This window comes from Mchenga conophoros, linkage group LG16 (assembly GCF_057382185.1).
Source record: "Mchenga conophoros isolate Kocher_MC1m ecotype Shallow Benthic linkage group LG16, M_conophoros_male_GT1.1, whole genome shotgun sequence".
Lineage (NCBI taxonomy): Eukaryota > Metazoa > Chordata > Actinopteri > Cichliformes > Cichlidae > Mchenga > Mchenga conophoros.
This window is the reverse complement of record NC_140541.1, coordinates 34,767,384-34,794,450: the sequence shown is the minus strand read 5'-3', so window position 1 is coordinate 34,794,450 and position 27,067 is coordinate 34,767,384. Positions and strand designations below refer to the sequence as shown.

General features: G+C 40.1%; 1 protein-coding gene across 2 annotated transcripts in view; it reads left to right on the top strand.

Moving 5' to 3' along the window:
- Positions 1-27,067, top strand: part of LOC146557208 (carboxy-terminal domain RNA polymerase II polypeptide A small phosphatase 1-like) — a 35,801-nt gene that overhangs the window by 4,269 nt on the left and 4,465 nt on the right. Inside the window, exons 2-4 of one of the 2 annotated variants that reach the window (XM_085250681.1) lie at positions 18,796-18,938; positions 24,762-24,863; positions 26,625-26,681. In XM_085250681.1, coding sequence (XP_085106807.1) covers positions 18,796-18,938; positions 24,762-24,863; positions 26,625-26,681 — 302 coding nt within the window. Of the gene's footprint in view, positions 1-18,795; positions 18,939-18,999; positions 22,530-24,761; positions 24,864-26,624; positions 26,682-27,067 lie in introns of those variants that run through there. The other variant, XM_085250680.1, reaches the window with a different exon arrangement.

The following is a 27,067-nucleotide window of genomic DNA, read 5'->3' as shown; positions in this document are numbered from 1 at the left end:
TCTTTACCAGGTTTGCACACACAGTAGCTGGTATTTTGGCCCATTCCTCCATGCAGATCTTCTCGAGAGCAGTGATGTTTTGGGGCTGTCGCCGAGCAACACGGACTTTCAACTCCCGCCACAGATTTTCTATGGGGTTGAGGTCTGGAGACTGGCTAGGCCACTCCAGGACTTTCAAATGCTTCTTACGGAGCCACTCCTTTGTTGCCCGGGCGGTGTGTTTTGGATCATTGTCATGTTGGAAGACCCAGCCTCGTTTCATCTTCAAAGTTCTCACTGATGGAAGGAGGTTTTGGCTCAAAATCTCACGATACATGGCCCCATTCATTCTGTGCTTAACACGGATCAGTCGTCCTGTCCCCTTGGCAGAAAAACAGCCCCATAGCATGATGTTTCCACCCCCATGCTTCACAGTAGGTATGGTGTTCTTGGGATGCAACTCAGTATTCTTCTTCCTCCAACACGACGAGTTGAGTTTATACCAAAAAGTTCTACTTTGGTTTCATCTGACCACATGACATTCTCCCAATCCTCTGCTGTATCATCCATGTGCTCTCTGGCAAACTTCAGACGGGCCTGGACATGCACTGGCTTCAGCAGCGGAACACGTCTGGCACTGCGGGATTTGATTCCCTGCCGTTGTAGTGTGTTACTGATGGTGACCTTTGTTACTTTGGTCCCAGCTCTCTGCAGGTCATTCACCAGGTCCCCCCGTGTGGTTCTGGGATCTTTGCTCACCGTTCTCATGATCATTTTGACCCCACGGGATGAGATCTTGCGTGGAGCCCCAGATCGAGGGAGATTATCAGTGGTCTTGTATGTCTTCCATTTTCTGATGATTGCTCCCACAGTTGATTTTTTCACACCAAGCTGCTTGCCTATTGTAGATTCACTCTTCCCAGTCTGGTGCAGGTCTACAATACTTTTCCTGGTGTCCTTCGAAAGCTCTTTGGTCTTGGCCATGGCGGAGTTTGGAGTCTGACTGTTTGAGGCTGTGGACAGGTGTCTTTTATACAGATGATGAGTTCAAACAGGTGCCATTCATACAGGTAACGAGTGGGGGACAGAAAAGCTTCTTACAGAAGACGTTACAGGTCTGTGAGAGCCAGAGATTTTCCTTGTTTGAGGTGACCAAATACTTATTTTCCACCCTAATTTACGAATAAATTCTTTACAAATCCTACCATGTGAATTCATGGATTTTTTTTTTCACATTCTGTCTCTCACAGTTGAAGTGTACCTCTGGTGCAAATTACTGACCTCTGTCATCATTTTAAGTGGGGGAACTTGCACAATCGGTGGCTGACTAAATACTTTTTTGCCCCACTGTACATGGGTGGGAGCTAGTGTGTTAGCGCAGTTAGCTCGTTAACGTGTTGGCCGTCTAGCCCCATGCACGGGGCGATCGGCGGTAGCTCGTTAACGGAGATTTGCCGTGTTGTGGCGTTAAGGTCATTTCAACGAGATTAACCTGAAATCACTAGTGGGAACACAACGAATATGACTGCACATTTACGCCGACATCATCCTAGTGCAAAGACAAAAACAACAAGCATGCTACTAACTTTAGCCGAGTCATTTAGACAGCTGTTAGCACATGATTCTCCTTATGCTGCTGAGAATATAGCCCAGAAGAAGCGGATAGTATAGCTTTTATTTTGGAAAGAGACATTTCTCTGTAATAAACTCTCTTTTCCAAAGATGAGTGATTCCTCAATCAGATACAGGGCTTGCAATATCGCTAGCCCGACGTCCTGGGGCTAGCGATTTTTTTTCAGTCGGGCTACCAAAATCTATCTCTTCCCTGCCCGTCGGGCTATTGTAGGAAGAAAAATATATGTCAATGCTTTTGCATTCTTTCAGAAATGTAGCTGGGTAATTATGTCATTGGCATCGGTGAGCCACTGTCAATATGTGACATATTGAAATCGCGTTTGAATTTGCGCTTGTTTTTTTGCTTTCACTTTGCAATCGCGCGTACTGTGTATAGAGAGCGACAGCACTGATCTGTGAGTGATGAAAATTTGTGCACCAATTCCTCTGACATCGTCTTATTAATCGTTAGCTCACTATGCAAACATGACAAGTGAAATCTCCCGCAGCAAGCTTAAACATGTGAGAGGTTGATCGCGCAGAGAATCGCTGAGCTTATGTGAGTGCGTGTGTAAAAGCAGGAGGATATATATTTCATTTCTTCTGAGCCAAATAAGACAGGTCAGGGTGAAGAAGTGACAGCCAAAGAAAAGCTTACCACAAAACGGAGAAGTTATGACAAATCAGACTATAAGGCAAAAAGAAAGTGCAGCTTTATGGTTTCATGGACAAAAGAATTTCTGTGGCTGCAATATGACGAGCTAAATAACCAGGGCTGCACATAAGTGGTCCGCAGGTGCGCATTCGCTGTCAAAATAAAAAACGCGCACAAGGGTTAGGGTTAAATTTAAAAACTGTACTTTTGAGTTAAAATATATATTTATAATTTTAATAAATGACAAATTAAAAAGGCATGAACATTTTTTTTGTATCGAAAAAATATCGAACCGTGACACCAAAGTATCGAACCGAACCGAACCGTGAATTTTGTGTATCGTTGCACCCCTAGTGAACAGCGGTCTTAAACCCTATATTTTATTCCAGTATATGAGTAATCATACCATATCTGGGCAGTTTACAGACCCGTGGTCACATTTAAGTTGAATCTTAAAGAGTGTAGCTTGGGTCCTGTGCATACTGATGAATTAGAGACCCTGTTGAGTTGAAGTGATTGGATCTCATTTCTGTTCTTTGGCTTCCTCTCATACCAAGGAGCATAAAGGTGAGGCATTAGCAGTGCTGGTGCCCTTGAAAGAAGAAAAGATTGATAGTTGACCGTGCTGACTTTGTAATATATTTAGTTCTACTTCCCAGTGATGTGATTTGGTAGGCTGTCCTTGTGCTGTGGCTGAATCTAAATGAGCTAATTAAGTGAAATGAATAAATCTGCTAAACGACCTATCCACAACCAAACAGCATGATGAAGTGCCTTCATGTGAAGAAGCAGGATAAATAAAACATGTATATAGCCTATTTTGAACTCTGTGCATCTTAATAACTTGTATTTTTCAAGACAGTCATAAGGTGGCAGTATTGTTCAGCTTTCTGGTCAAGACCACCTCCTGCCTGCTCTCAGATTATTTCCTCCTGGCTAAAAGGTCATGAGTCCAAAACATGGCAGTCATCCAGAAGTGAGAGGCCAGCGAAAAGGGGAAGGGGAAGCTGCTCTTCAGCCATTCTATAGTTTCTGTAGTCAGTAGTGGTGTTATCAGTCGTTAAGTCCTAAATGTTTTGCACACTTTTCAGCCCTAAATACCTCAAGCTTCTTGATGTTTTATGGGCATTTGTTTTTTTTTTTTATCTCTGTCACCTCTGCAGTGCTCTGAAACATGCAGTTTAGTAGGCACAAAAACACGGCTAGTGATGTATTTTGACAAGTTTCTTTCCACACTCCAGCTACTTTAACAATTACATTTACACTGTAGTTATTGCCATTGAACTTGAGACTTGCTGTAAGGTGAATATTTTCCTTTGCAGAAATGTTTAAACTTTTTTTGACCTGACCCAAGTCCAGCTCGGCCACCATGAACTTGCCATACCATTTGCTCTGGAGGGGTGTGAAGCAACTTGTCAGATTGTAGCGGGATATCAGGTGTCAAAGTGTTGGAAAGTCGCTCATGGGAGGGGGGCCTTCATTCTTTCTGAGCCTCGATGGGAATAGAAGCAGCCGAGCACTGAGGCATGGCTCACCCGAAAGGGTCCCAGATAAGCCTGCTTTCAACTGAGTAGGCTGCTGATGTGGCGCGAGGTCTTTGCTGCCCCTTGGAAATGCTGTAACCTCATTATCAGCGTCTGAGCCTCTTGGATAGTGAAGTGTGAGGAATGTTGTGTTAGAGTTTGCCTACTCAGTTCTGCTGCTACCTAAGAGTAAAGCAAAGAAGGTGCAAGTTTATAATTGTCCGTCTTTGTATTGGTGTGTTCAGGTGTGCAGCACCTTAATTATAATCACGTTTCAGAGAGAATTTGTTTTTCACACAGGGCCTTGTAGGTTTGGATTTTTTTCCCTTAACAATAAACACTTTCACCTATAAACTGCATTTTGTTTTTCTTTTGTTTGTTTGTCTAATATTTAAATTTGTTTGTTGATCTGAAACATTCAAGTGTCACAAATGTACAAAAAAAAACAGGAAATCAGGAAGGGGCATGCATGCAGCACACAAGCCGGTTTATTTGTCTATCTTTGTTAGGATACTCACCAGCATCAGTATATTGTCAATGCAAATATGTGCCAGACCATTATCTAAACCCTTAAACCTACTTCTGCTTTCTTGTACAGATAAGTCCTAAATGTGGTGGCCCTGAGGGGTCAAATGCAGTGCAGTTTAAGAAGACATCAACAAGTAGATAGAAAAAAGCTTGGATAGCATACAAAACACAAATAATAATATTTCAAACTGCTTCTAACAAAGATGGTTGGACATCTTTGGTTTTTGCTGATAAGTGAGTCGAACGACGTATTGTTTGGATTAGCAGACACACACATTCAGTGAGTTCCTCGCCGGTGTCCATCAATCTGTCAGTTTTCTTAACTACCTATTAACTTTTAAGGGAATTATATTGTATTTTACACATAAAGTCATTTTGTTTGTTTGTTTTTGTTCTTTTTAAATACACATTATGAAGTTTGTAGTGCAGTAAAAATCAGTTAAAGGGAGCATGACAGATATTTACTTTGATTACACAAACATTACATAGCAGTAAGTAATAGATGATAGGTATTGTTTTGTAAATAGCCAATAATTAATAATAATTTGATAACTCAATACCCTGAGTTTATTACATTATGTTATTATGCAGTATATTTCTAACTAATTTGGCGGCTCATTCTCTTTGTCTTGAAGATAAAATGGAGGAGAATAGTTCTTTTTTTCCATTTTTGACTAATAAATCACTAAGTTGAACTTGAAGACCTTTGTGGATGTAAGCCAACTTTTAACAGAGTATTAACAATAATAATCCACACCCATACAAATACATGCATTTTATCAGGATTCAATTAGAACTTTCAAGTTTACAGAAAAAATGACACACATGCAGGCAAATGCGATCAAAAAATGTAACCTTGTCAGAGGTAATAATATTAGTATTATTTTGATACATTACTGAAAGTTCTGCATTGCCACTGTACTATATACACAGGCATACATGTGCTCTGATTCTCATTTTATTGCTTTGTAGAGGTATTACTGCTGCATTCCCTTTGTATCAATTAAGTTTGTACCCATGTCACGTTCCCACAGTATTTTTAGCCATGTTAGAGGTGGAAGAGTAGAGATCTTCAAAGCGAGCACGTCTGGGCCTTGAATAAGATATTAATATTACTGCTATGGCTCACATTGTTAACATCGTCTGCTAAAATTGACTGTTATTAGGGCCCGAGCACTGACAGTGCGAAGGCCCTATTGTAATTGCTCTGTTTATTATTATTATTAGGGCCCGAGCACTGACAGTGCGAAGGCCCTATTGTAATTGCTCCGTTTATTATTATTATTATTATTATTATTATTAGGGCCCGAGCACTGAGAGTGCGAAGGCCCTATTGTATCTGCTCCGTTTCTTATTATTATTATTATTATTATTATTATTCAGGCGAAACAAGGGCCTTTTTGAGGGCCTAAACATGCTCAAAAACTCATGAAATTTTGCACACATGCCAGGTCTGGTGAAAAATTTTGTATTTTAATGGTTTTACATATGAGCACTGGGAAATGGCTCTACAGCGCCACCTATGCCTTGTTAAATGCAGCCCTACGACCACATCGTTTCAGCTACATGTATGAAATTTGGCACACATGTGTATCATGCCAAGACGAACAAAAAAGTCTGTGGGCCCATTGACGCAAACCCAACAGGAAGTCCGCCATTTGGAAGAGAAGGTGACATTTTGGCTCTAATTTTGCCATTTCCATGCCTCGAACTTTTGCGAACTCCTCCTTGGGGTTTCATTTCATAACCTTCAAATTTGGACAGTGTCAACTACACCCTTGTGCCATGTTAAATTGCGGAGCTTTTGAGTTTTCACAATACTATGAGGCCGTGGCGCCATGGCGAATTTCGATGACTCGCCATGAAAATCTTATTGCCTCTCATTTTGTCATACATTTTCTGACCTTGACCAAAGTGAACACATATGATAAGGCTCCACCCCTGAACATATTTCAACTGCCATATTTGACATCAAGGACAGCGCCACCTAGTGGGAACAGGAAATGTCATGTTTTACACTTTGGGGTACAGTATAGTGATGGGTGACATCTGCAGCCTCAAATTTCTCCAGGAAAGCCTTAAGGAGTTGGTCTTGGGTTACAGTGAAAACTATGAGTTTTCGCAAAAGGGTGTGACCCCAGCAGCATGGCGAACTTTGATGTCACGCCATGAAGAAACAAATTAGTATAACTCAATGAAATCCAGTCTGATCAGTACCAGACTTTACAGGCATGATGTCAGACCCGCCCTGAACAGATTGATGTGCCCATTGTCGGAAATACGGACAGCGCCACCTAGTGGCAACAGGAAATGTCATGGCTTTAACTTTGTTGTACTGATTTTCACAGGTTGATCGTGGCCACCTCAAAAGCGGTGAATATCCCCATCAGTCCCTCGTGATGCTTCAGTGCAAAAATTGTGACTTTAAACTGAACGGCGCACCCTGGTGGCAACGCGGTTCATCATGAAAGATGAAGTGGCTTTTGAGGGTCTTGGCAAGTTTATAGAGGCTTGAAATTTGGCACACACCTCCAAATGGATGAAGGCTTTGTTGGCATGTGATCATTTTCATTGAATAGTGCGAAATTGCTCCACAGCGCCCCCTACAAAATTTCAAAACCACAGCCCCTGCTCTGTGTTCTATGTATGATTCTGAAACCTGGTAAGCTTATAGGAGATATCAAGATGTACAAAAAAGTCTCTTGGAGCAATATCCCAAATCCAACAGGAAGTCAGCCATTTTAAAATTAATGTGCAATTTTGGCAACATTTTGCCCTCTTTCCAGGCAGCGTTCTTTGACGAACTCCTCCAAGGGATTTCATTATATTGAACCAATCTCCAGTGTGTGGAATCTAAAGACCTTTGTGATGTTAAATTGCGAATGTTTTTACGTTCAGGGAAACGGGGTGGTCATGGCGGCACGTGGAGTTTCAGTCACTCGCCAAAAAGCAGTAATCTGCTGTCACTCAAAATCAAAATGTCCAATATGTCCCAAAGGTCGCAGGCGTGATGAGACTCGAGCTGGGAAATGTTTGTTATGCCATTTGTCAGTAATGGTTAGAGCGCCACCTAGTGGGACGACTATAATCATGATTGAATGAGATGAAATGTTAGCTGGTGGTTGAATGCATGAATTTCATCAATGTGACATCAGATCGGACGTGCTGGTTGTAGGTGTTTGGCGTAGCTCGACGCGAAGGGGTGCGAGGGCCCTCATAACGCTGCTTGCAGCTTTAATTATTATTATTATTATTATTATTCAGGCGAAACAAGGGCCTTTTTGAGGGCCTAAACATGCTCAAAAACTCATGAAATTTTGCACACATGCCAGGTCTGGTGAAAAATTTTGTATTTTAATGGTTTTACATATGAGCACTGGGAAATGGCTCTACAGCGCCACCTATGCCTTGTTAAATGCAGCCCTACGACCACATCGTTTGAGCTACATGTATGAAATTTGGCACACATGTGTATCATGCCAAGACGAACAAAAAAGTCTGTGGGCCCATTGACGCAAACCCAAGAGGAAGTCCACCATTTGGAAGAGAAGGTGACATTTTGGCTCTAATTTTGCCATTTCCATGCCTCGAACTTTTGCGAACTCCTCCTTGGGGTTTCATTTCATAACCTTCAAATTTGGACAGTGTCAACTACACCCTTGTGCCATGTTAAATTGCGGAGCTTTTGAGTTTTCACAATACTATGAGGCCGTGGCGCCATGGCGAATTTCGATGACTCGCCATGAAAATCTTATTGCCTCTCATTTTGTCATACATTTTCTGACCTTGACCAAAGTGAACACATATGATAAGGCTCCACCCCTGAACATATTTCAACTGCCATATTTGACCTCAAGGACAGCGCCACCTAGTGGGAACAGGAAATGTCATGTTTTACACTTTGGGGTACAGTATAGTGATGGGTGACATCTGCAGCCTCAAATTTCTCCAGAAAAGCCTTAAGGAGTTGGTCTTGGGTTACAGTGAAAACTGTGAGTTTTCGCGAAAGGGTGTGACCCCAGCAGCATGGCGAACTTTGATGTCACGCCATGAAGAAACAAATTAGTATAACTCAATGAAATCCAGTCTGATCAGTACCAGACTTTACAGGCATGATGTCAGACCCGCCCTGAACAGATTGATGTGCCCATTGTCGGAAATACGGACAGCGCCACCTAGTGGCAACAGGAAATGTCATGGCTTTAATTTTGTTGTACTGATTTTCACAGGTTGATCGTGGCCACCTCAAAAGCGGTGAATATCACCATCAGTCCCTCGTGATGCTTCAGTGCAAAAATTGTGACTTTAAACTGAACGGCGCACCCTGGTGGCAACGCGGTTCATCATGAAAGATGAAGTGGCTTTTGAGGGGCTTGGAAAGTTTATAGAGGCTTGAAATTTGGCACACACCTCCAAATGGATGAAGGCATTGTTGTTATGTAACCATTTTCCTTGAATAGCGCAAAATGGCTCCACAGCGCCCCCTACAATATTTCAAAACATCAGCCCCTGCTCTGTGTTTCATCTATGAGTCTGACACTTGGTAAGCTTGTGTAAGATATCAAGATGTACAAAAAAGTCTCTTGGAGCAATATCCCAAATCCAACAGGAAGTCAGCCATTTTAAAATTAATGTGTAATTTTGATGACATTTTCCCCCCTTTTCAGGCCTCATACTTTGACGAACTCCTCCAAGGGATTTCATCATATTGAAGCATTCTTCAGTGTGTAGAATCTAAAGACCTTTGTGATGTTAAATTGCGAAGCTTTTTCCGTTCAGGGAAACGGGGTGGTCATGGCGGCACGTGGAGTTTCAATCACTCGCCAAAAAGCAGTAATCTGCTGTCACTCAAAAACACAATGTCCAATCTCTCCCAAAGCTCATAGGCGTGATGAGACTCGAGCTCGGAAATGTTTGTTATGCCATTTGTGCATAAGGGTTAGAGCGCCACCTAGTGGAACGACTAACAAATCATGAATGAATGAGTTGAAATGTTAGCTGGTGGTTAAATGCATGAATTCCATCAATGTGACATGAGATCGGACGTGCTGGTTTTAGGTGTTGGGCGTGGCTCGACGCGCCGGGGGTGCGAGGGCCCTCATAACGCTGCTTGCAGCTTTAATTATTATTATTATTATTATTCCGGCAAATGAATTGGCCGTTTGAGGGCCTAAACATGCTCGAAAACTCATGAAATTTTGCACACGCGTCAGGTCTGGTGAAAATTTACGTATTTTAATGTTCCCAGACATGGCCAGGGAAAATTAGCTCAGTAGCGCCACCTAGAAAAATGAAAAACGCGAGCCCCCGGTATGGGTATGACCTACACGTTTGAAAGTCGGTACACCTATATAACGTTCAGAGTCGAACAAAAAAGTCTATTATGGCAATGTCCTAAACCCAACAGGAAGTCCGCCATTTTGGATTGAAGGTGACATTTTGGGTCTGATTTTACCGTTTCCATGCCTTGTACTTTAACGAACTCCTCCTTGGGATTTGGTCCTATAAACTTCAAATTTGGACAGTGTCAACTACACCCTTGTGCCATGTTAAATTGCGGAGCTTTTGAGTTTTCACAATACTATGAGGCCGTGGCGCCATGGCGAATTTCGATGACTCGCCATGAAAATCTTATTGCCTCTCATTTTGTCATACATTTTCTGACCTTGACCAAAGTGAACACATATGATAAGGCTCCACCCCTGAACATATTTCAACTGCCATATTTGACACCAGGGACAGCGCCACCTAGTGGGAACAGGAAATGTCATGTTTTACACTTTGGGGTACAGTATTGTGATGGGTGACATCTGCAGCCTCAAATTTCTCCAGGAAAGCCTTAAGGAGTTGGTCTTGGGTTACAGTGAAAACTGTGACTTTTCACGAAAGGGTGTGACCCCAGCAGCATGGCGAACTTTGATGTCACGCCATGAAGAAACAAATTAGTATAACTCAATGAAATCCAGTCTGATCAGTACCAGACTTTACAGGCATGATATCAGACCCGCCCTGAACAAATTGATGTGCCCATTGTCAGGAATATGAAGAGCGCCACCTAGTGGGAACAGGAAATGTCATGTCTTACACTTTGTTGTACTGATTTTCACAGGTTCATTGTGGACACCTCAAAAGCGGTGAATATCAACATCAGTCCCTCGTGATGCTTCAGTGCAAAAATTGTGACTTTAAACTGAACGGCACACCCTGGTGGCAACGCGGTTCATCATGAAAGATGAAGTGGCTTTTGAGGGGCTTGGAAAGTTTATAGAGGCTTGAAATTTGGCACACACCTCCAAATGGATGAAGGCATTGTTGTTATGTAACCATTTTCCTTGAATAGCGCAAAATGGCTCCACAGCGCCCCCTACAATATTTCAAAACATCAGCCCCTGCTCTGTGTTTCATCTATGAGTCTGACACTTGGTAAGCTTGTGTAAGATATCAAGATGTACAAAAAAGTCTCTTGGAGCAATATCCCAAATCCAACAGGAAGTCAGCCATTTTAAAATTAATGTGTAATTTTGATGACATTTTCCCCCCTTTTCAGGCCTCATACTTTGACGAACTCCTCCAAGGGATTTCATCATATTGAAGCATTCTTCAGTGTGTAGAATCTAAAGACCTTTGTGATGTTAAATTGCGAAGCTTTTTCCGTTCAGGGAAACGGGGTGGTCATGGCGGCACGTAGAGTTTCAATCACTCGCAAAAAGCAGTAATCTGCTGTCACTAAAAAACACAATGTCCAATCTCTCCCAAAGGTCGCAGGTGTGATGAGACTCGAGCTTGGAAATGTTTGTTATGCTATTTGTCAATAATGGTTAGAGCGCCACCTAGTGGCATGACTATAATCCTGGTTGAATAAGATGAAATGTTAGCTGGTGATTAAAAGCATGAAATCCATCAATGTGACATCACATCGGACGTGCCGGTTTGAGGTGTTGGCAGTGGCTCGACGTGCCGGGGGTGCGAGGGCCCTCATAACGCTGCTTGCAGCTTTAATTATTATTATTATTATTATTCCGGCAAATGAATCGGCCTTTTGAGGGCCTAAACATGCTCGAAAACTCATGAAATTTTGCACACGCGTCAGGTCTGGTGAAAATTTACGTATTTTAATGTTCTCAGACATGGCCAGGGAAAATTAGCTCAGTAGCGCCACCTAGAAAAATGAAAAACGCGAGCCCCCGGTATGAGTATGGCCTACATGTTTGAAAGTCGGTACACTTATAAAACGTTCAGAGTCGAACAAAAAAGTCTATTATGGCAATGTCCTAAACCCAACAGGAAGTCCGCCATTTTGGATTGAAGGTGACATTTTGGCTCTAATTTTACCGTTTCCATGCCTTGTACTTTAACGAACTCCTCCTTGGGATTTGGTCCTATAAACTTCAAATTTGGACAGTGTCAACTACACCCTTGTGCCATGTTAAATTGCGGAGCTTTTGAGTTTTCACAATACTATGAGGCCGTGGCGCCATGGCGAATTTCGATGACTCGCCATGAAAATCTTATTGCCTCTCATTCTGTCATACATGTTCCGATCTGGACCAAAGAGCACACATATGATAAGGCTCCACCCCTGAACATATTTCAACTGCCATATTTGACATAAGGGCCAGCGCCACCTAGTGGGAACAGGAAATGTCATGTTTTACACTTTGGGGTACAGTATAGTGATGGGTGACATCTGCAGCCTCAAATTTCTCCAGGAAAGCCTTAAGGAGTTGGTCTTGGGTTACAGTGAAAACTGTGACTTTTCGTGAAAGGGTGTGACCCCAGCAGCATGGCGAACTTTGATGTCACGCCATGAAGAAACAAATTAGTATAACTCAATGAAATCCAGTCTGATCAGTACCAGACTTTACAGGCATGATGTCAGACCCGCCCTGAACAGATTGATGTGCCCATTGTCGGAAATACGGACAGCGCCACCTAGTGGCAACAGGAAATGTCATGGCTTTAATTTTGTTGTACTGATTTTCACAGGTTCATCTTGGCCACCTCAAAAGCGGTGAATATCACCATCAGTCCCTCGTGATGCTTCAGTGCAAAAATTGTGAGTTTAAACTGAACGGCGCACCCTGGTGGCAACGCTGTTCAACATGAAAGATGAAGTGGCTTTTGAGGGTCTTGGCAAGTTTATAGAGGCTTGAAATTTGGCACACACCTCCAAATGGATGAACGCTTTGTTGGCATGTGATCATTTTCATTGAATAGCGCGAAGTGGCTCCACAGCGCCCCCTACAAAATTTCAAAACCACAGCCCCTGCTCTGTGTTCTATGTATGATTCTGAAACCTGGTAAGCTTATAGGAGATATCAAGATGTACAAAAAAGTCTCTTGGTGCAATATCCCAAATCCAACAGGAAGTCAGCCATTTTAAAATTAATGTGTAATTTTGGCGACATTTTCCCCTCTTTCCATGCACCGTTCTTTGACGAACTCCTCCAAGGGATTTCATCATATTGAACCAATCTCCAGTGTGTGGAATCTAAAGACCTTTGTGATTTTAAATTGCGAAGCTTTTTACGTTCAGTGAAACGGGGTGGTTATGGTGGCACTTAGAGTTTGAATCACTCGCCAAAAAGCAGTAATCTGCTGTCACTCAAAAACACAATGTCCAATCTCTCCCAAACGTCTCAGGTGTGATGAGACTCGAGCTCGGAAGTGATTGTTATGCCATTTGTACATAATGGTTAGAGCGCCACCTAGTGGAACGACTAACTAATCATGAATGAATGACTTGAAATGTTAGCTGGTGGTTAAATGCATGAATTCCATCAATGTGACATCAGATCGGAGGTGCTGGTTTTAGGTGTTGGGCTTGGCTCGACGCGCCGGGGGTGCGAGGGCCCTCGTAACGCTGCTTGCAGCTTTAATTATAATTTAGTTTGCAGGTTAAAGCAGCACCTAAAACACTGCACACAAAGCAGTACAATGCTGAGACTGTATATGTCTACTGTAACAGTTTCCTACTTTAACCCTTTTTATTTTTTTAAAAGGTAAACTTGTTTAACCTTAGCTCTGTGGCCTTTTTGTGCAGTCTCGATTTTGCCATAATAGTTCCCTTTTAGCAACTGCTGCTCATATGGAGGGCACGCGTATGGTGTCAGATGGTTTCTTTAGTGGTGTTTCCTTTTAATAGTACAGTTTTACTTTTCATCCCCACAGAATATTAGCTATCAGAAGAGTTATTCATCTTATATTTATTTTGGACGTTAACTCACGCTGACAGGAGCCAGAGCTGTCAGTGCATTCTGGGATTGTGTTTGTGTTGGCATTTGCAACACAAAGTTTGGAACCTTTAGGAGTGATTTTATGGTTCACAGTCCTCACTCTCAGTGGTTTCATTTAATTTTTTTATTTAGTTCCTGCACTGAAGTGTTACTGTGCTGCGTAAACAGTTCTTTCCTGCTACTTGTGACAGTTTTTTTTATTTATATACACAATCTCATCATTAACTGAAGTCGGCCTCTGGCGAGCTATTTTAGGCTCACTGATGTGTAATAACAGAGAACTGGACACCATGATGTTTTTCTTTTAACTTTGAGCTTCACCTGCCCAGTTCCTTCACACATGTTTTGAACACAAGCTTTTCATCATTCATCAAGTCAGGTATGTCCCAGCAAGCATGCCTTGACAATGACTGCTCCCCAGTGGTGTTGACCACTTTCAGCCACAGCTGACGAACATGCCAAACCCATCCAGCATAACACTTGAAAGTAGGTCAGACTTGTTAAGGGATGGAGCTGAAACCGTTCCAAACTGGTTAATAAAGGTTACTGTTCACTGTTTTTCAAAAACAAATGCACAAAACCGATTATTTTAGTAATCAAGTGATCTACTGATTTTTCTATCGAAATATCAGGTAAGACGTACTTTTGTCTTATTAACCAGCAATAATAAATATTCAAGCAAGAAAACGTGGGTCTTTCAGAATTAACTGTTCATTGGTTTCTATTTTGGAAATTGCAATGGTTTAAAGTTTAACTGCATACAATATCTGTCAAAAAAAACACCTAAACCCTTTGATTGTATGTGCATGTCATAGTGATCTTTTCTTTGTTTTCCTTAAAAAAAAAAAAAAGAAATTTTCCTAAATGCAAAAGAATTTAATAATAATAATCTCAAGTACAGTCAAACATTAAAATCAAATCAAATAAGATATAGAATAAGAATTCAAGGCATAAAATTTTTTTCCTTTAGTCTCTCTTCTTGGAAGGCTTCCTGACAATAGGAGCCACGTTTTACTGTTGCTGATAACAGATGTTATGATGGTGCAGGCAATATTTAATAATTTAATTTAATTTAGTCCTTGGCTCATGTACATTTTCATTGGCTTGAGAAAAAGGCTTTTAATTTTATATTTTAACTATTAATGCAATTTGATTAATATAGTCTTTCATATTACTTCACTTTTAATCTGAAAAATGTTATGAAGCCTTGAAATTAGCATGGTCTAGTACACTGCATGCTCCTCTTTAGACTCGCCCCTGTTTGCTGCAGGTATCACCTACATGTGAAATAGGATGGCTGCTGTCAGCCTTTACCTAGCTGTATGATTTAACCAGGCTGCTATCAGACTAAGTTAACAGTTAATCTGCAGATTTTAATACAGCTTCTGGAGGCTGACTGCGGGTTTTTTACTGTGTAAAACAAACAGGAGTGGATGGAGCACCAATAAGAGTTTTTGTGATTAAGCACTCCTGCTAGCTTTTAATGGTGATCACAGGAACATCGCTGGTGTTTTGGACACTATAAACAAGTTTTTCACTCTACGTAGGCTCACAGAGGCTCTGCCTCTTTGCTCTTCAGCTGGAAACAGACTCCGCCTCCCCATTAAAATGTGCCAGCGTCATCATCACTACAGGGTGGGCCATTTATATGGATACACCGTAATAACATGGGAATGGTTGATGATATTAAAGTCCTGTTTGTGGCACATTAGTATATGTGGCTAATGGGCACATGGCCCTCTTCCTATCCGGTCGTTAAGTGATGACGTGCCGAATCCTACTTCCGGGCCTAAAGTAGTCTGCGTTTAATATGGCTTTTGTGTTGTTAACATGTTTAATGTTTTGTATTTTCTTCTATTTGATCTCAAAAAGCTTCTAAAACAGTCAGTGATCACTGTTGACCTCCCTCGGCTTTTATTACCGCTAATCATTTATTTAAGCTCAGTTTTTAAAACCTTAGGATGTAACTACAGCCCAGCCCATGCAGCAGTATATGAATGACTAACCTCGTATTATGGATGGATTATCTCAGTTGTTCTCCTGGCTGAAGTTTGGTCCTTTTACAGCATCCTGCCATGCGATTACATTTGTTCCTGACCACCGAGAACATTCACGTTAACTTTCATCAAGTGGAAAAAAGTTAGCTTGTTTATATTATGCTAACATAGCTGTGTCGCTAGCGGTCACGTAGCACATCATTATATACCAGCTAGCCAACCTTCAGTAACCCTACAAACGTCACTGCTGTTTAGCTTTCTGTCTTCATTTATGTTGGAAGTGATAACAGAGCTGTACGTTTTAATTTGTTTCCAAAACCCCGCAGTCAGGACATGCTATATTGTATTTAGATAGAAGCTAGCGAGCTAACTTCCTGCTAACTTCTAACTCCGTTAAATGTCATAAATTCCGTTTTCATGGATGCCTGGATGTTAAACTCAATTGTTACACCTGGTAGAGCAGAACGCTGATCATTTTATTAAAGATGAAAGACTTTAGACAGTTTTTCAACTCTCAGTAGTGCCATAGTGATCGTTTGATATATGGACCTGCAGCGGAGTTTAGGCCCAGACACGGCTAGTGACGTCAGACTTTACGACCGGATTGAAAAAACAAAAGTTGTATCCAAGATGGCCGACTTCTAAATGGCCACCATGGTCACCACCCATCTTGAGGAGTTAGCATTGGCGCCTCTGCTCTGCGCCTCTCGCCCTCACATATACTAATGTGCCACAAACAGGACTTTAATATCACTAACCATTCCCATGTTATTATGGTGTATCCATATAAATGGCTCACCCTTTACTGCCGTTTTGTTAACAGTGTTTATGTTTAAAACTGGAGGCTTAATGTGGTCATTTATTCATACCCCTGTTTCAAAAATCTCTGTCAGAACATGGTATGAAATGCTTAGGTGGAAACTAGCGAGCTAACTTCCTGTTAACTTCTAACTCCGTTAAATTTAATAAAATCTGTTTTCATGGATGCCTGGATTTTAAACTTAATTGTTACACCTGGGAAAGCAGCAACGCTGATGATTTTATTAAAGATGAAAGAATTTAGACCATTTTTAACTCTTAGTGTTCGTTTGACTTTGGGACCTGAAGATGACCGAGTTTTGGACCCAGGTTACTCTGCGAAGCTCCTCACTACGGCAGCCGTAATGCTCTGACAATCCATCAAGCAGTGTGGCTTACCAAAGTTGTACTAAAACATTTTTTAACAGATTTCTGCACGCCAAAATCGGTTTGAGGTCAGTAAGCACAACCAGAATTCATACATAAGGCACACTCTCGATTTTTTGAGAAAATTAAAGGATTTTAAGTGTGCCTTATAGTGTGGAAAATGCGTTATACAGAAGAAAAGAATATATCGTGATATATATCGTTACCACACGTGCTTCAAATGATACCCCGATATGGATTTTAGGCCATATCGCCCAGCCCTAATATCAGCCAAATATATACAAATATATACATATTGGGTTTTTATTGTGTTGGTTTTTTTTTTTTTTTTGTTGGTTTTTTTTTTGAAGCATCAGTCTTAACACTTCTGTGTTAGTCAATCGGTAATATCAGTACATGAATGCTACTTTCACAATCATCACACATTTACACACAAAACATCTTGATAGGTTTGTATTATCCACTAAGGCAACAGATGTAGTCTGAGCAGCATGCTAATGCTTTAGCTGACAGCTCTGACTGGTCATCAAGGCTCAGCTAGTTTGTCAGTTTTTCTTTCTTTGTAAATGCTGGCTTTCATCACTCTCACACCAGCTGATGCGATGTTGTCCACCACTTGTATGTGCCAGAAGCTGTTCCTTCTGAGGTATGCGGCATTGGCAAATTCAAAGTGACCTCTAGTATCCGAGAAGTTATGTGTATTGCGTGGTCATATCTTAGATCTACAACTGCATTTTAATGAATTATGTTCATACATTTTCAAGAGTTCAGCAGAGAAAGACTCGGGTTCAAAATGATTTTTTTTTCTTCTCACTTTTGTACTTTTTATGTTAAAAACATTAATGTAATCAGTTCACATTAATTATAGCCTTGAATTTATTTTTTCATCTTATATTGTGAATATCAGCTCTTAAAGATGAATACAAAAACAGACCTTCTGCAAGTCTGTTTATTTCTTCTAATTATTAGTCCTTTATTTAACCAGGTAAAAAAAATCTCAGTGAGATTAAAATCTAATTTCCATAATAAATATTAGTACTCAGTATAGGGCAGTCCCTCGTGTCAATGAAATTGTATCACATGGAGTTTAACCATGTACTGTGTGTTAAGTTAACTTGGTGTTTCCGTAGATTGCATGAGTGTATAGCACAGACACATATCCTTACTAATTACTATAAATAAAAGTCCAGAAACTCCCAAACACTCTGGTTTTTGAGCATGAAGCTTAGCAGGCTCTGTTGGGATTAGAGTGGTTAACCCTAAGTCTTCTGTGATTTAAACTGATAAGTTGTTTAAAACAAAAATATCATCCCTTGTTATCTAGCACAAGATAAATAAGGACTAAATCATGAGTTGTAACATCTGGTGACACACAGGCCCACAAAACCCAGAAAGTTTTAGCAAATGAGCTCTTGCTATTCATTTGTTTAGTCTTTTAAATGCATTGCTATTATCATAGGTTTCATTATGATCTGTTTTATGGGAGAAAACAAATGTATCCTAAAGCAGCTATTTGCAGTAAATTAAAACTACTTTTTGCTCTAACATGGCAGTCTATTGGGTCTAAATCACTTCTGGAGCAAGCCTCATGAGGGACGTTCTAGGAAATGCAGCTCTGGACTCAGCATAAACCACGTTTATTATTCATTTCTAAAATTATGTGGATTGTAAAATCAGCCATGAAAGTTCAGTTTGATACATTTATCAGCCAGGTTAATTAACAACTAGCTAATAATGCCCATGTACAAGACAGTTCTTGGCATTCAACTTAACAAATCAGACACTGGAGCTCCGACTGGACCCAGATGTCTTCACCAGACTATTTTTGGGGATAAAATGTAGTGACAGCACGGCTGGAACAATGCACAGATTGGATAAGTCGAATGAGCAGAGGCGCCAATGCTGACATCATTGGCATTAATTAAGTCCAGAATGCATTAATCACAGTACTAGACATTACATTTGCTTACATAGTTATACAGAGAGTTTGCAGTAAAACTGATCTAGTACAACTGATCTAGTGCTGTCACACGAGTACAGTATGAATTCTGTCTTCTCTCTGTCTCCCTATGATCCAGGTTCTGTTGCTGTTTCCAGCTCAAAGAAGTCTTACAGCAGAGGTTTTCTTCGCCGTCTCTTCAGTTGTCTGTGTAACAAAGACGCCAAACCACCTCCAGTAAAAATCAACGCCCCTCTCTCGCTAGAAGAAAATGGGACAAAAGTAAGTGCATCTTTTAACCCCCCTCCCTTGCTCTTCCCTGAGATATCAACTTTCTCTCACCCTCCCCCTTGATCATCTTTGAACAGCATGTGGGCAGCATGATTGGCAGCTGTTTGATGCCTGAAACACATGTTTTCTTGGCTTCCATATTGGTTTCTTGGCTTTCATGTTTACAAGAGCATCTCCCCCGGGCTTGGTGAAAAAGTACTCCATGTTCAGACATCAATCATGGACTTGTAGGAAAGCCGGAAATGGCGTAAATGTTGCAGAAATGCATGCCTGATCTGTCATTGCTGCTTTGCAATGCTTTCTCGGAAGATGCCATTGATCAACACATGTTAGCGTAGCTGTTTTTACCCTTTTAGTAGAGGGGAATTCTGGTAGACAGTATGAGTTGTTGTTGTTCTTCTTCTTATCATCATTATTATTATTATTATTATTATTATTATTATGTTTGAAGGTAGGGTAAATATAAAGAACCATACTAATTAATATTAGATTATAAATTCATAAACAGAAACTTGTGTGATGACAAAATATAAAAATGACTGGAATGTGAGGGCCTGATCTTATGTTTCATACAGTTTTTTTTCTTCTTGTGTTTTTGGACAACTGACAATACTAATTATGGTTAAACTTGGTGTAGCCTTTGAAAACATCACTTTTGGCTGCTACGGTCTCAAGATCAAGTGGCCAAGACGTTCTCAAGTGTCAGTTTCATATTTATGCCTTAGTTCAGCCTTTTATTGAGATTTGATATTCCACAAGTTATTTGTCACGTGTTTCCAAGTCCCCAAAATAAATTTCTTGGTCTCTGGCAAAGGGAGGGTCGAGTCAAGTGCTCAGTCTCAGTTTTGGTTGTGACAACCTGTCATGTCATCAGGCATGCTGCTCCTGTTGCTGTTACTCTCTCATGCAGACTGCTACTCCCCCCCACCAGCTCTGTGACTTTTCACTCTGAATGGACTTTACAGTTGGATGCCAGTCATTTGGGAGTTGGTCTCTACAGATACAAATGCATGGAGTAAAAGCTTTGGACAAAGTCTGATAAATACTTTCGTGATGTATTTGGAAAACTCTGAGCAAAACAAAGGCACTAGAGAAGGGGAACCATCCACTGAAGCCATGTTTGCTGAGCAGTGCCAGGTCCCCAGATTAACAGAAGCTGCAGATCTCACTGGCCCATCAAAGGGAAGTGCTGAACTAGGAGTAAAGGTCCTCCTTCAGGAATATACTGAGCAGGCTGTCAGCGAAGAAATGGACCCATCTATTCCTTGTTTGGAACAATGCAACCTGAACTCGGATGAGCTTGAATCCTGCACATACTTTAATGGACACGCTGACAGCTTTGAGCAATATTCAGAGAGCAATGGATTTTTTGAATCCGACCAGATCCTCGATAAGTGCGAGACTTCAGAGTTAAGCCAACCGTGTGATGAATGTACTCAACACTGTGAGTGTTTTAAGTCCTCTGAACACTGTGGTAATCATAGCTCAGCTTCTGAATGTAGTGCTTGCTGTGAACAGTGCGCAGAACACCTCCAATTGTTTCAGAAATGTAAGCCCTCCGATCAGCAGTTGGAGATTTCTGACCTTGACGCTGATGAATTGGAAGTGAACTGTGGCAGTTTGGGCCTTTGTGGAAGGTGCGATTTCAACCTTGAATGCACAGACCACCCCGAGGCTCTACAACAATATGAGCCGTCACAACAGCAGAGTGACGGCTTTGACTCCGAGTCAGACACATCAACAGAGAACTTTCAGCAATGTGAAACCATGGACTCACTCAACTGTAATCCTGAAGTCTGTGAGTACGACGAAATATCAGATGAAACTGAATTTACAAATGATGAAGATGATGAAGAAGCAGAGGAAGAAGATTATTATGATGATGATGATGATGATGATGGCGATTTTGAAGATGATTTGAGCTATAAAGCCAAACAAAATGAAACAGAGTTCAGTGATGAAGAATCTCACAGTTCCTCAGAAGACACACCTGTACAAGTTTACTTTGATGACACTGAAAATGTTGCCTTTGCAACTGATCTCTGGGAGACGCACGAGTACACCAAAGAAGACTTTCAACAAGCTCTTACGACAGAGGTGTCCACGGAATCTGGTGAGCCGTGTGGAAATGATGACTACGAAGTAAGCCAAGAACCGTATAAATCCGAGTCCAGCGGTGAAGAAGATGGTTCCTCAGATTGCTCCTCTGTGGAAACCAAATCCTTTAAGACTTGTCCTGAGGGCAGTATTCCATCTGATCCCTTCTCCGATTCATCTGAGGAATCTGACAAAGGACCTCAGGAAGATTCCAGCGATGAGCAGACAGAGTGGGAATCTTTTGAAGATGAGGAAGTACAGCAAAGTGATGAGAATAAATCGAAAACTGTTGATGTCACTGTTGAGGATTACTTTGATTTGTTTGACAAAGTGGACTATTACGGACACATATTTACACAAAAGCAGCGCTACATCTCTTGCTTCGATGGCGGAGATATCCATGACCACCTGTATCTGGAAGAAGAGGCAAAGAAACATAAAGCCAAAACTTTATATCAGTTTGAAGATATTAACAGGGAAGCTAATGTAAAAGACACAGACACTTGTTCTGACGATGCATCTGAAGATACTTATGAGGAAGTGGATGTGGACCAGAGTGATGGGTCTTGTAATTTAGAGACTCAATCTGAGGATTGGCTCATCGCAAAATCAGAATCAAGTTTTGAAGAGGATGACGAAAGCAAAACAGAGAACGGTGTCGTTTATGCAGAAAATGATGAGACAGCCGAGGATGATAAAGCCCCTATTGATGAAGAAGCGTGTGCCTCTGATGACCACGTTTCTGAAGAAGCTGAAGTTCGCCCATCCACTGGTCCCGAGGGGAGCATGTTTGCACCATTAGCCAAGGAAATTTCTGTTGAAGGTGATGCTTATGAAGATATTTTGTGCAGTTCTCACTATTGTGAACCCAAACCTTCTGCAATTGATGAGACTGCGAGCATCACTGATTACACAGAGGATGACAAAGCCAAGCCTGAGCCTGAAGACGACGTATTTATTACATGTTCTGAAAAGGAACCGTACTGGTCACTTATAGATAATGATGAAAATAGACAGCTTTGTGAGCCAGGTGTTGAGGAATACTATGTCTATCAGATTAAAAGCATTCAGTCATCTTTTAAACAAGCCCTGAATGGATTTATTTTAGAAAGAAACTCGCATGATCAAATAACTAATGATGAGAATGCTTCTAGGAGTCAGAGTCAAGATGCTCTAATATCTCTGAAAGAGCTGGCGGCCACTGGGTTGTGCCCAGAGGAGTGCGTGTCCGACACATTTGGAATTAATGAAGTTATTGACATGAACAGCTCAGCTGTTGAAGAGGAGTGTGTGTTAAATGAGATTTCAAAAGAAACTGGACCCCCTGTAGGAATTATTCACAGTGTTCAGGAAAGGGACATGGTGCTTATGAAGACTGAAGATAACAATGATTCTGAACAAAGCAGAGAGTCAGACGAGGATCAGAGTGACGATGAGTCCTATGAGACTTGTGAATGTGATTACTGCATCACACCAACTGAGGAGGTATAAGATAAGAAGTACTTCATTTATCCCAAAGTTGAGAAATTTGTTTGGTAAAATTACATTAAACACAACAAACATATAAAAAAAATTTATCTTTAAAGTAAAACGAATTGGAAATAAATTTGAAATATAGTAAAGCAGAAATGGGTATAAGTTTGTTATACATGATAATATTTAAAAATTTTCCAAGTTATAGCCCGACCAAAGTATCAGGGATTAAACATCAGGCAGATACAATGGTGTCTGATTTTATAAAATAAAATTAAAAAATTAAGTACAGAAGAGACGAGAGGAACACCTTAAACCATGTTATGCGTGTGGTATGCAAAATATCCAACATTAAAAGGGTACTCTGTAACTTCCCTGCTGGCAGCATGTGATTGGAAGACCATAAACAGAGTAATGGTTTACTTCTGCTTGACTTGTTGTGACAATGAAAAAAGATAAGATTTATTTTTTTTAAACGGAATTGTCATATTATCTTGGTAAGGAGTTGTAAATAAGTAACAGATGTACATTTTTTGTTTTTACAAAAAAGAAAAAAAAGAAAAGAAAATAGCAGGAAATATATAAAACCAATGAGATATAGATAGATAGATAGCAAGCATTGGTCTTCATAAAGGAAGCTTAACACAGGCAAGCTTCCTTACACTAGCTGACTCAAAAAAATCTAAAAATGCCTGTGGAGGTAACGGTTATCATAACAGTGGTTAACAAATTTCTCTGTTTTGCTGGGCTTCAAACTGTGTGTGCACTCATGTACATAGGGGGTATTTAACACGTCATAAGAATACTTCTGTGCAAAATGATTACTGTGAGTGCCGCCTACTCCAAATGTTATCTGATGAGATCTTTAAAGAACACAAAAAATATAATCTTCAAATACAACATAATCACAAATAAAATAAGAGATTAATGCTAAAAATAATCCGTATTGTAATTCAGTAGCCCTATTCAGTATTTGTAAAAAGTGTTAAAATAAAATGAACCTTAATCATTTTAATGCTTAGTGCTGCTCAGTGCTGATGTCCAGTTTTAAGGTATTGAACAACTGAACGGGAATTCTTGGCTTGTGTTCTGTGCTGTCGTAGCTCCAATTCTATTTGCTTAAAAGAAACTTGTCAGCAGAAACGAGGAAAACAACATTTGTATATTTTCTGCATCACCAAATAAATTCCTGTGATTGAAGAGTAGGTGTGTAACAGAAGTGTCTTTTAAAAACATAAAATAAAGAAAAGAGAAATAGATCAGGTTTAAATATGTGATAAAATATTACTTTAATTTGATTTATTTGCCTTTTTATCCTCTAAATATTTAAATAAACAGTGAATTTTTTGACATTGTTAACTAATAAATGTACATTTTCAAACTGATGAGTCTTGCTGCGGATGGGGTCAACACAAAAACGTTAGCTACCTTAAAAAGAAAAAAGAAAAAAAGAAAAATAGCTTTTAGCCCTTTTTATCATGTTAACTCAAAGGTTTCTGGGAGAAAATAAGGCGATAAATACAAAATGAAGATTTTACAAATTAAATAATTAATCATTCAAAAAATTTAACAAGAAATTAAATAAGGAGGAGAACCTATATGTTAAATTAAAATAATAGTAATTTCCTTTCTTTGCACGTTATTGAATGCATGTTTTTATCATTGCAGTATTTTTGGTGCATAATATTACCTTCTTTTGCTATCTTAATCTTATCTTAATTAATATTTTTATCTTATTTTTTTCATTTGATTGTTCTGATGCCAACCGTGGCAGTGAACACACAGAACTGAGACTTGGCATATTGTGTGGTATCTGTGTCAAATTCCAGCTCTGCCATTAGGCTCACGTGGCAGCTCACTGATGGACAACACATCCATCAGTGTTACCAACAACCTGTTTGTTCATACCAACTTGTTTTTAGAAGCCGAATCACATTAATGAACTCTAATCACTGACCGCACGTTGACGGATGAGACACACTATAGCGATATCTACATGTTCCGTCAGCACAGTAGCAGCTGTACCATCCCAGGTTCCCCGTAACCTCTTACTGAAACAACACAACACTGTTAAAGCGCTTAAGTGACTAGAAACACAAGCACACACTCATAATAATCCGAATGACTTTCCCAGCATATTGAAATGGTGAGACCGTATTTCTTGCGCATGTTGTATTTGAAACTTCACTGAAAAAATGTTTTTGCCTTACACAGCTGAGGTCTAAACTGTGTGCTCTTCTTCAGCTGCCCGGAGAACCACTGCTCCCACAGATGGAATCAAATGATGAAGGAAAAATCTGTGTGGTCATTGATTTGGACGAAACACTAGTGCATAGTTCATTTAAGGTAAGCTAGCTATATATATATATATATATATATATATATATATATATATATATATATATATATATATATATATATATATATATGGATTACGATGATTCTGTAGACCTTCTTACATTCTTGGCCTTGGTTCACATGGACCCTCTTGCTCTTATTTCTACTAGGCTTCCATGTTAAAGTAATTAGTCTACCTGCGGAAAAAAAAACATACAAAGGAGACACATGATTGGTACAAATTTAGGGGAGACACAACATATTTTATATTTTTCACAATCCAGATCCAGCCTTCAACATAAAACCCCAAGATCTTAGGAAATTAATATTAGCTTTTATAGAAAGAAAAGTAAATCTGTCTTCTATAGAACACCTACATAAAATTCATATTTACATAAGATATTTTGTGAAACTATGTTACTGCATTCATGAGTGTTGATATACTGTATTGCGTGTTTTTAATGAAGTATCATGCAGCTTCCTTTCGGGCTGTTTGATACCTTGTATGGTAGCATTCAGTGAATAAAGTAATCAATGCCAGAAGTCGAGGCTCCTGTATCACGACAAATTATGTAATGAATGCCGCGTGCTGTTTAGTCCTTCTGCGGTCACAGCCTGTCCTGAAAGATGTCACCGGATATTAGTGTCGGCTAAACGGGGTCACACCTCCTCTGAGCTCCATGTTTAACACAACGCGGAGTGTAAAAGTTGCTGTTACTTTGACACATGAACTGCTTTAAGAGTTCTTTATATCTGAAAGAAAGGGTGGTTTGTTTGGTTTTTTTTGGTTTTTTGGGGTTTTTTTTTTTTTTTTTGCAAAAAGCTGCTAAAATTAATGTCATAATGAAATGAAATTAGCTTTGGGTGCACAGTGTTTGATCTGGAAGAGATCTCAGTGACCTTCTCTACTGTGGTTTAGAAAATCTTACCATTAAATGATCAAACAGTTACATCAAACATGAAAGAAAATAACAATAATAATGTATAAAAGAAATGTATGGATGTTTAGTTAAATGCATAAGAATTTGTATGCAAAGTATCACTACACAGTTAAAGCCACAAAAGAACATAATAGTGCAAATTAAATCAATGTAATACAGAGGTAGATATAAATTATCACAAGTTTAAAAAAATGCATTACAGTATAATCACCCTGTTTACCAGTGAAGGTGAGAAAAAAGCCAGTCTTGTCTATACTGGGGTGTTGAAATGCTTGGAAGTTGTTGAAATGTTCTTGTTAGCTCACACAGCCTGCTCGCTGTAAGCTGATGGTGAGCAGATCTAAAAGAGGATGGAGTTCAAGCTGCTGCTATTGCTGGTGAAATTTGCTTGAGAATAACGACAATGTTTTATTAACTTTGTCTGCCATTAGAATAAATGATCAAAATCATTTGCACTATTTGCTGCTGCAGGAAATAGGAAAATCCCGTGCACGTGAATGCATACTAACAGCTTCTGGATATACTCAATCTGTCTTACTTGCATTAGCTCATAGTATACCAATTTAGGCCATGGTCTTATACCATATATGGAATACACTTGCAATGATGCTGATATCAGAGAAGCAGCCTTCTCACTTTCTATAGTGCCTATGTTTCAGTAATCGATGGGAGAAGAATCCATTTATTCAGTGTTTGTGCTTCTCAGAGGCGGCTGGCACAACATTTTTGCTCAATTTGTTGCCGTCATTCTTTTCTCTGTTTCAAAGAGTTCTTTGGAGATTATAAGTTAAACGTTTTTTTGTTTTTTTTTTTCTTTTGTTTCAAACAGCCAGTGAACAATGCAGATTTTATCATTCCAGTGGAAATTGATGGAACAGTTCACCAGGTAGGACCTTTATCTGCTTAAGTTACTGTTTGCTGCTATAGTAAATTTGACATCACAAGGGACCCTAAATCTCTTTTTTTCCCCCATGCACTCACCATGCCTGTTGTAAACATCAAACACAGACGTTTATCCTTGCTTCAGTTTGCACGCGAAGTAGTGTACATGCAGCCTGACAGAGCTGTAGCCCTCTCTGTTGATGGCTCCAAGCAGCAGGTGCCTATTTCAGTGGCCTGACGAAATGAAGGAAGCTTGGCAGGCTTCTCAGAAAACACGGCCATTAATCTCAGTATGCTGAGCATATTATGTACGGTGCTCATTGGGATGGCATTACCTTTCCCCTACTGGCTTCAAATGGCAACTGCAGTCTGTTGTGCTTGGCCAGAAGA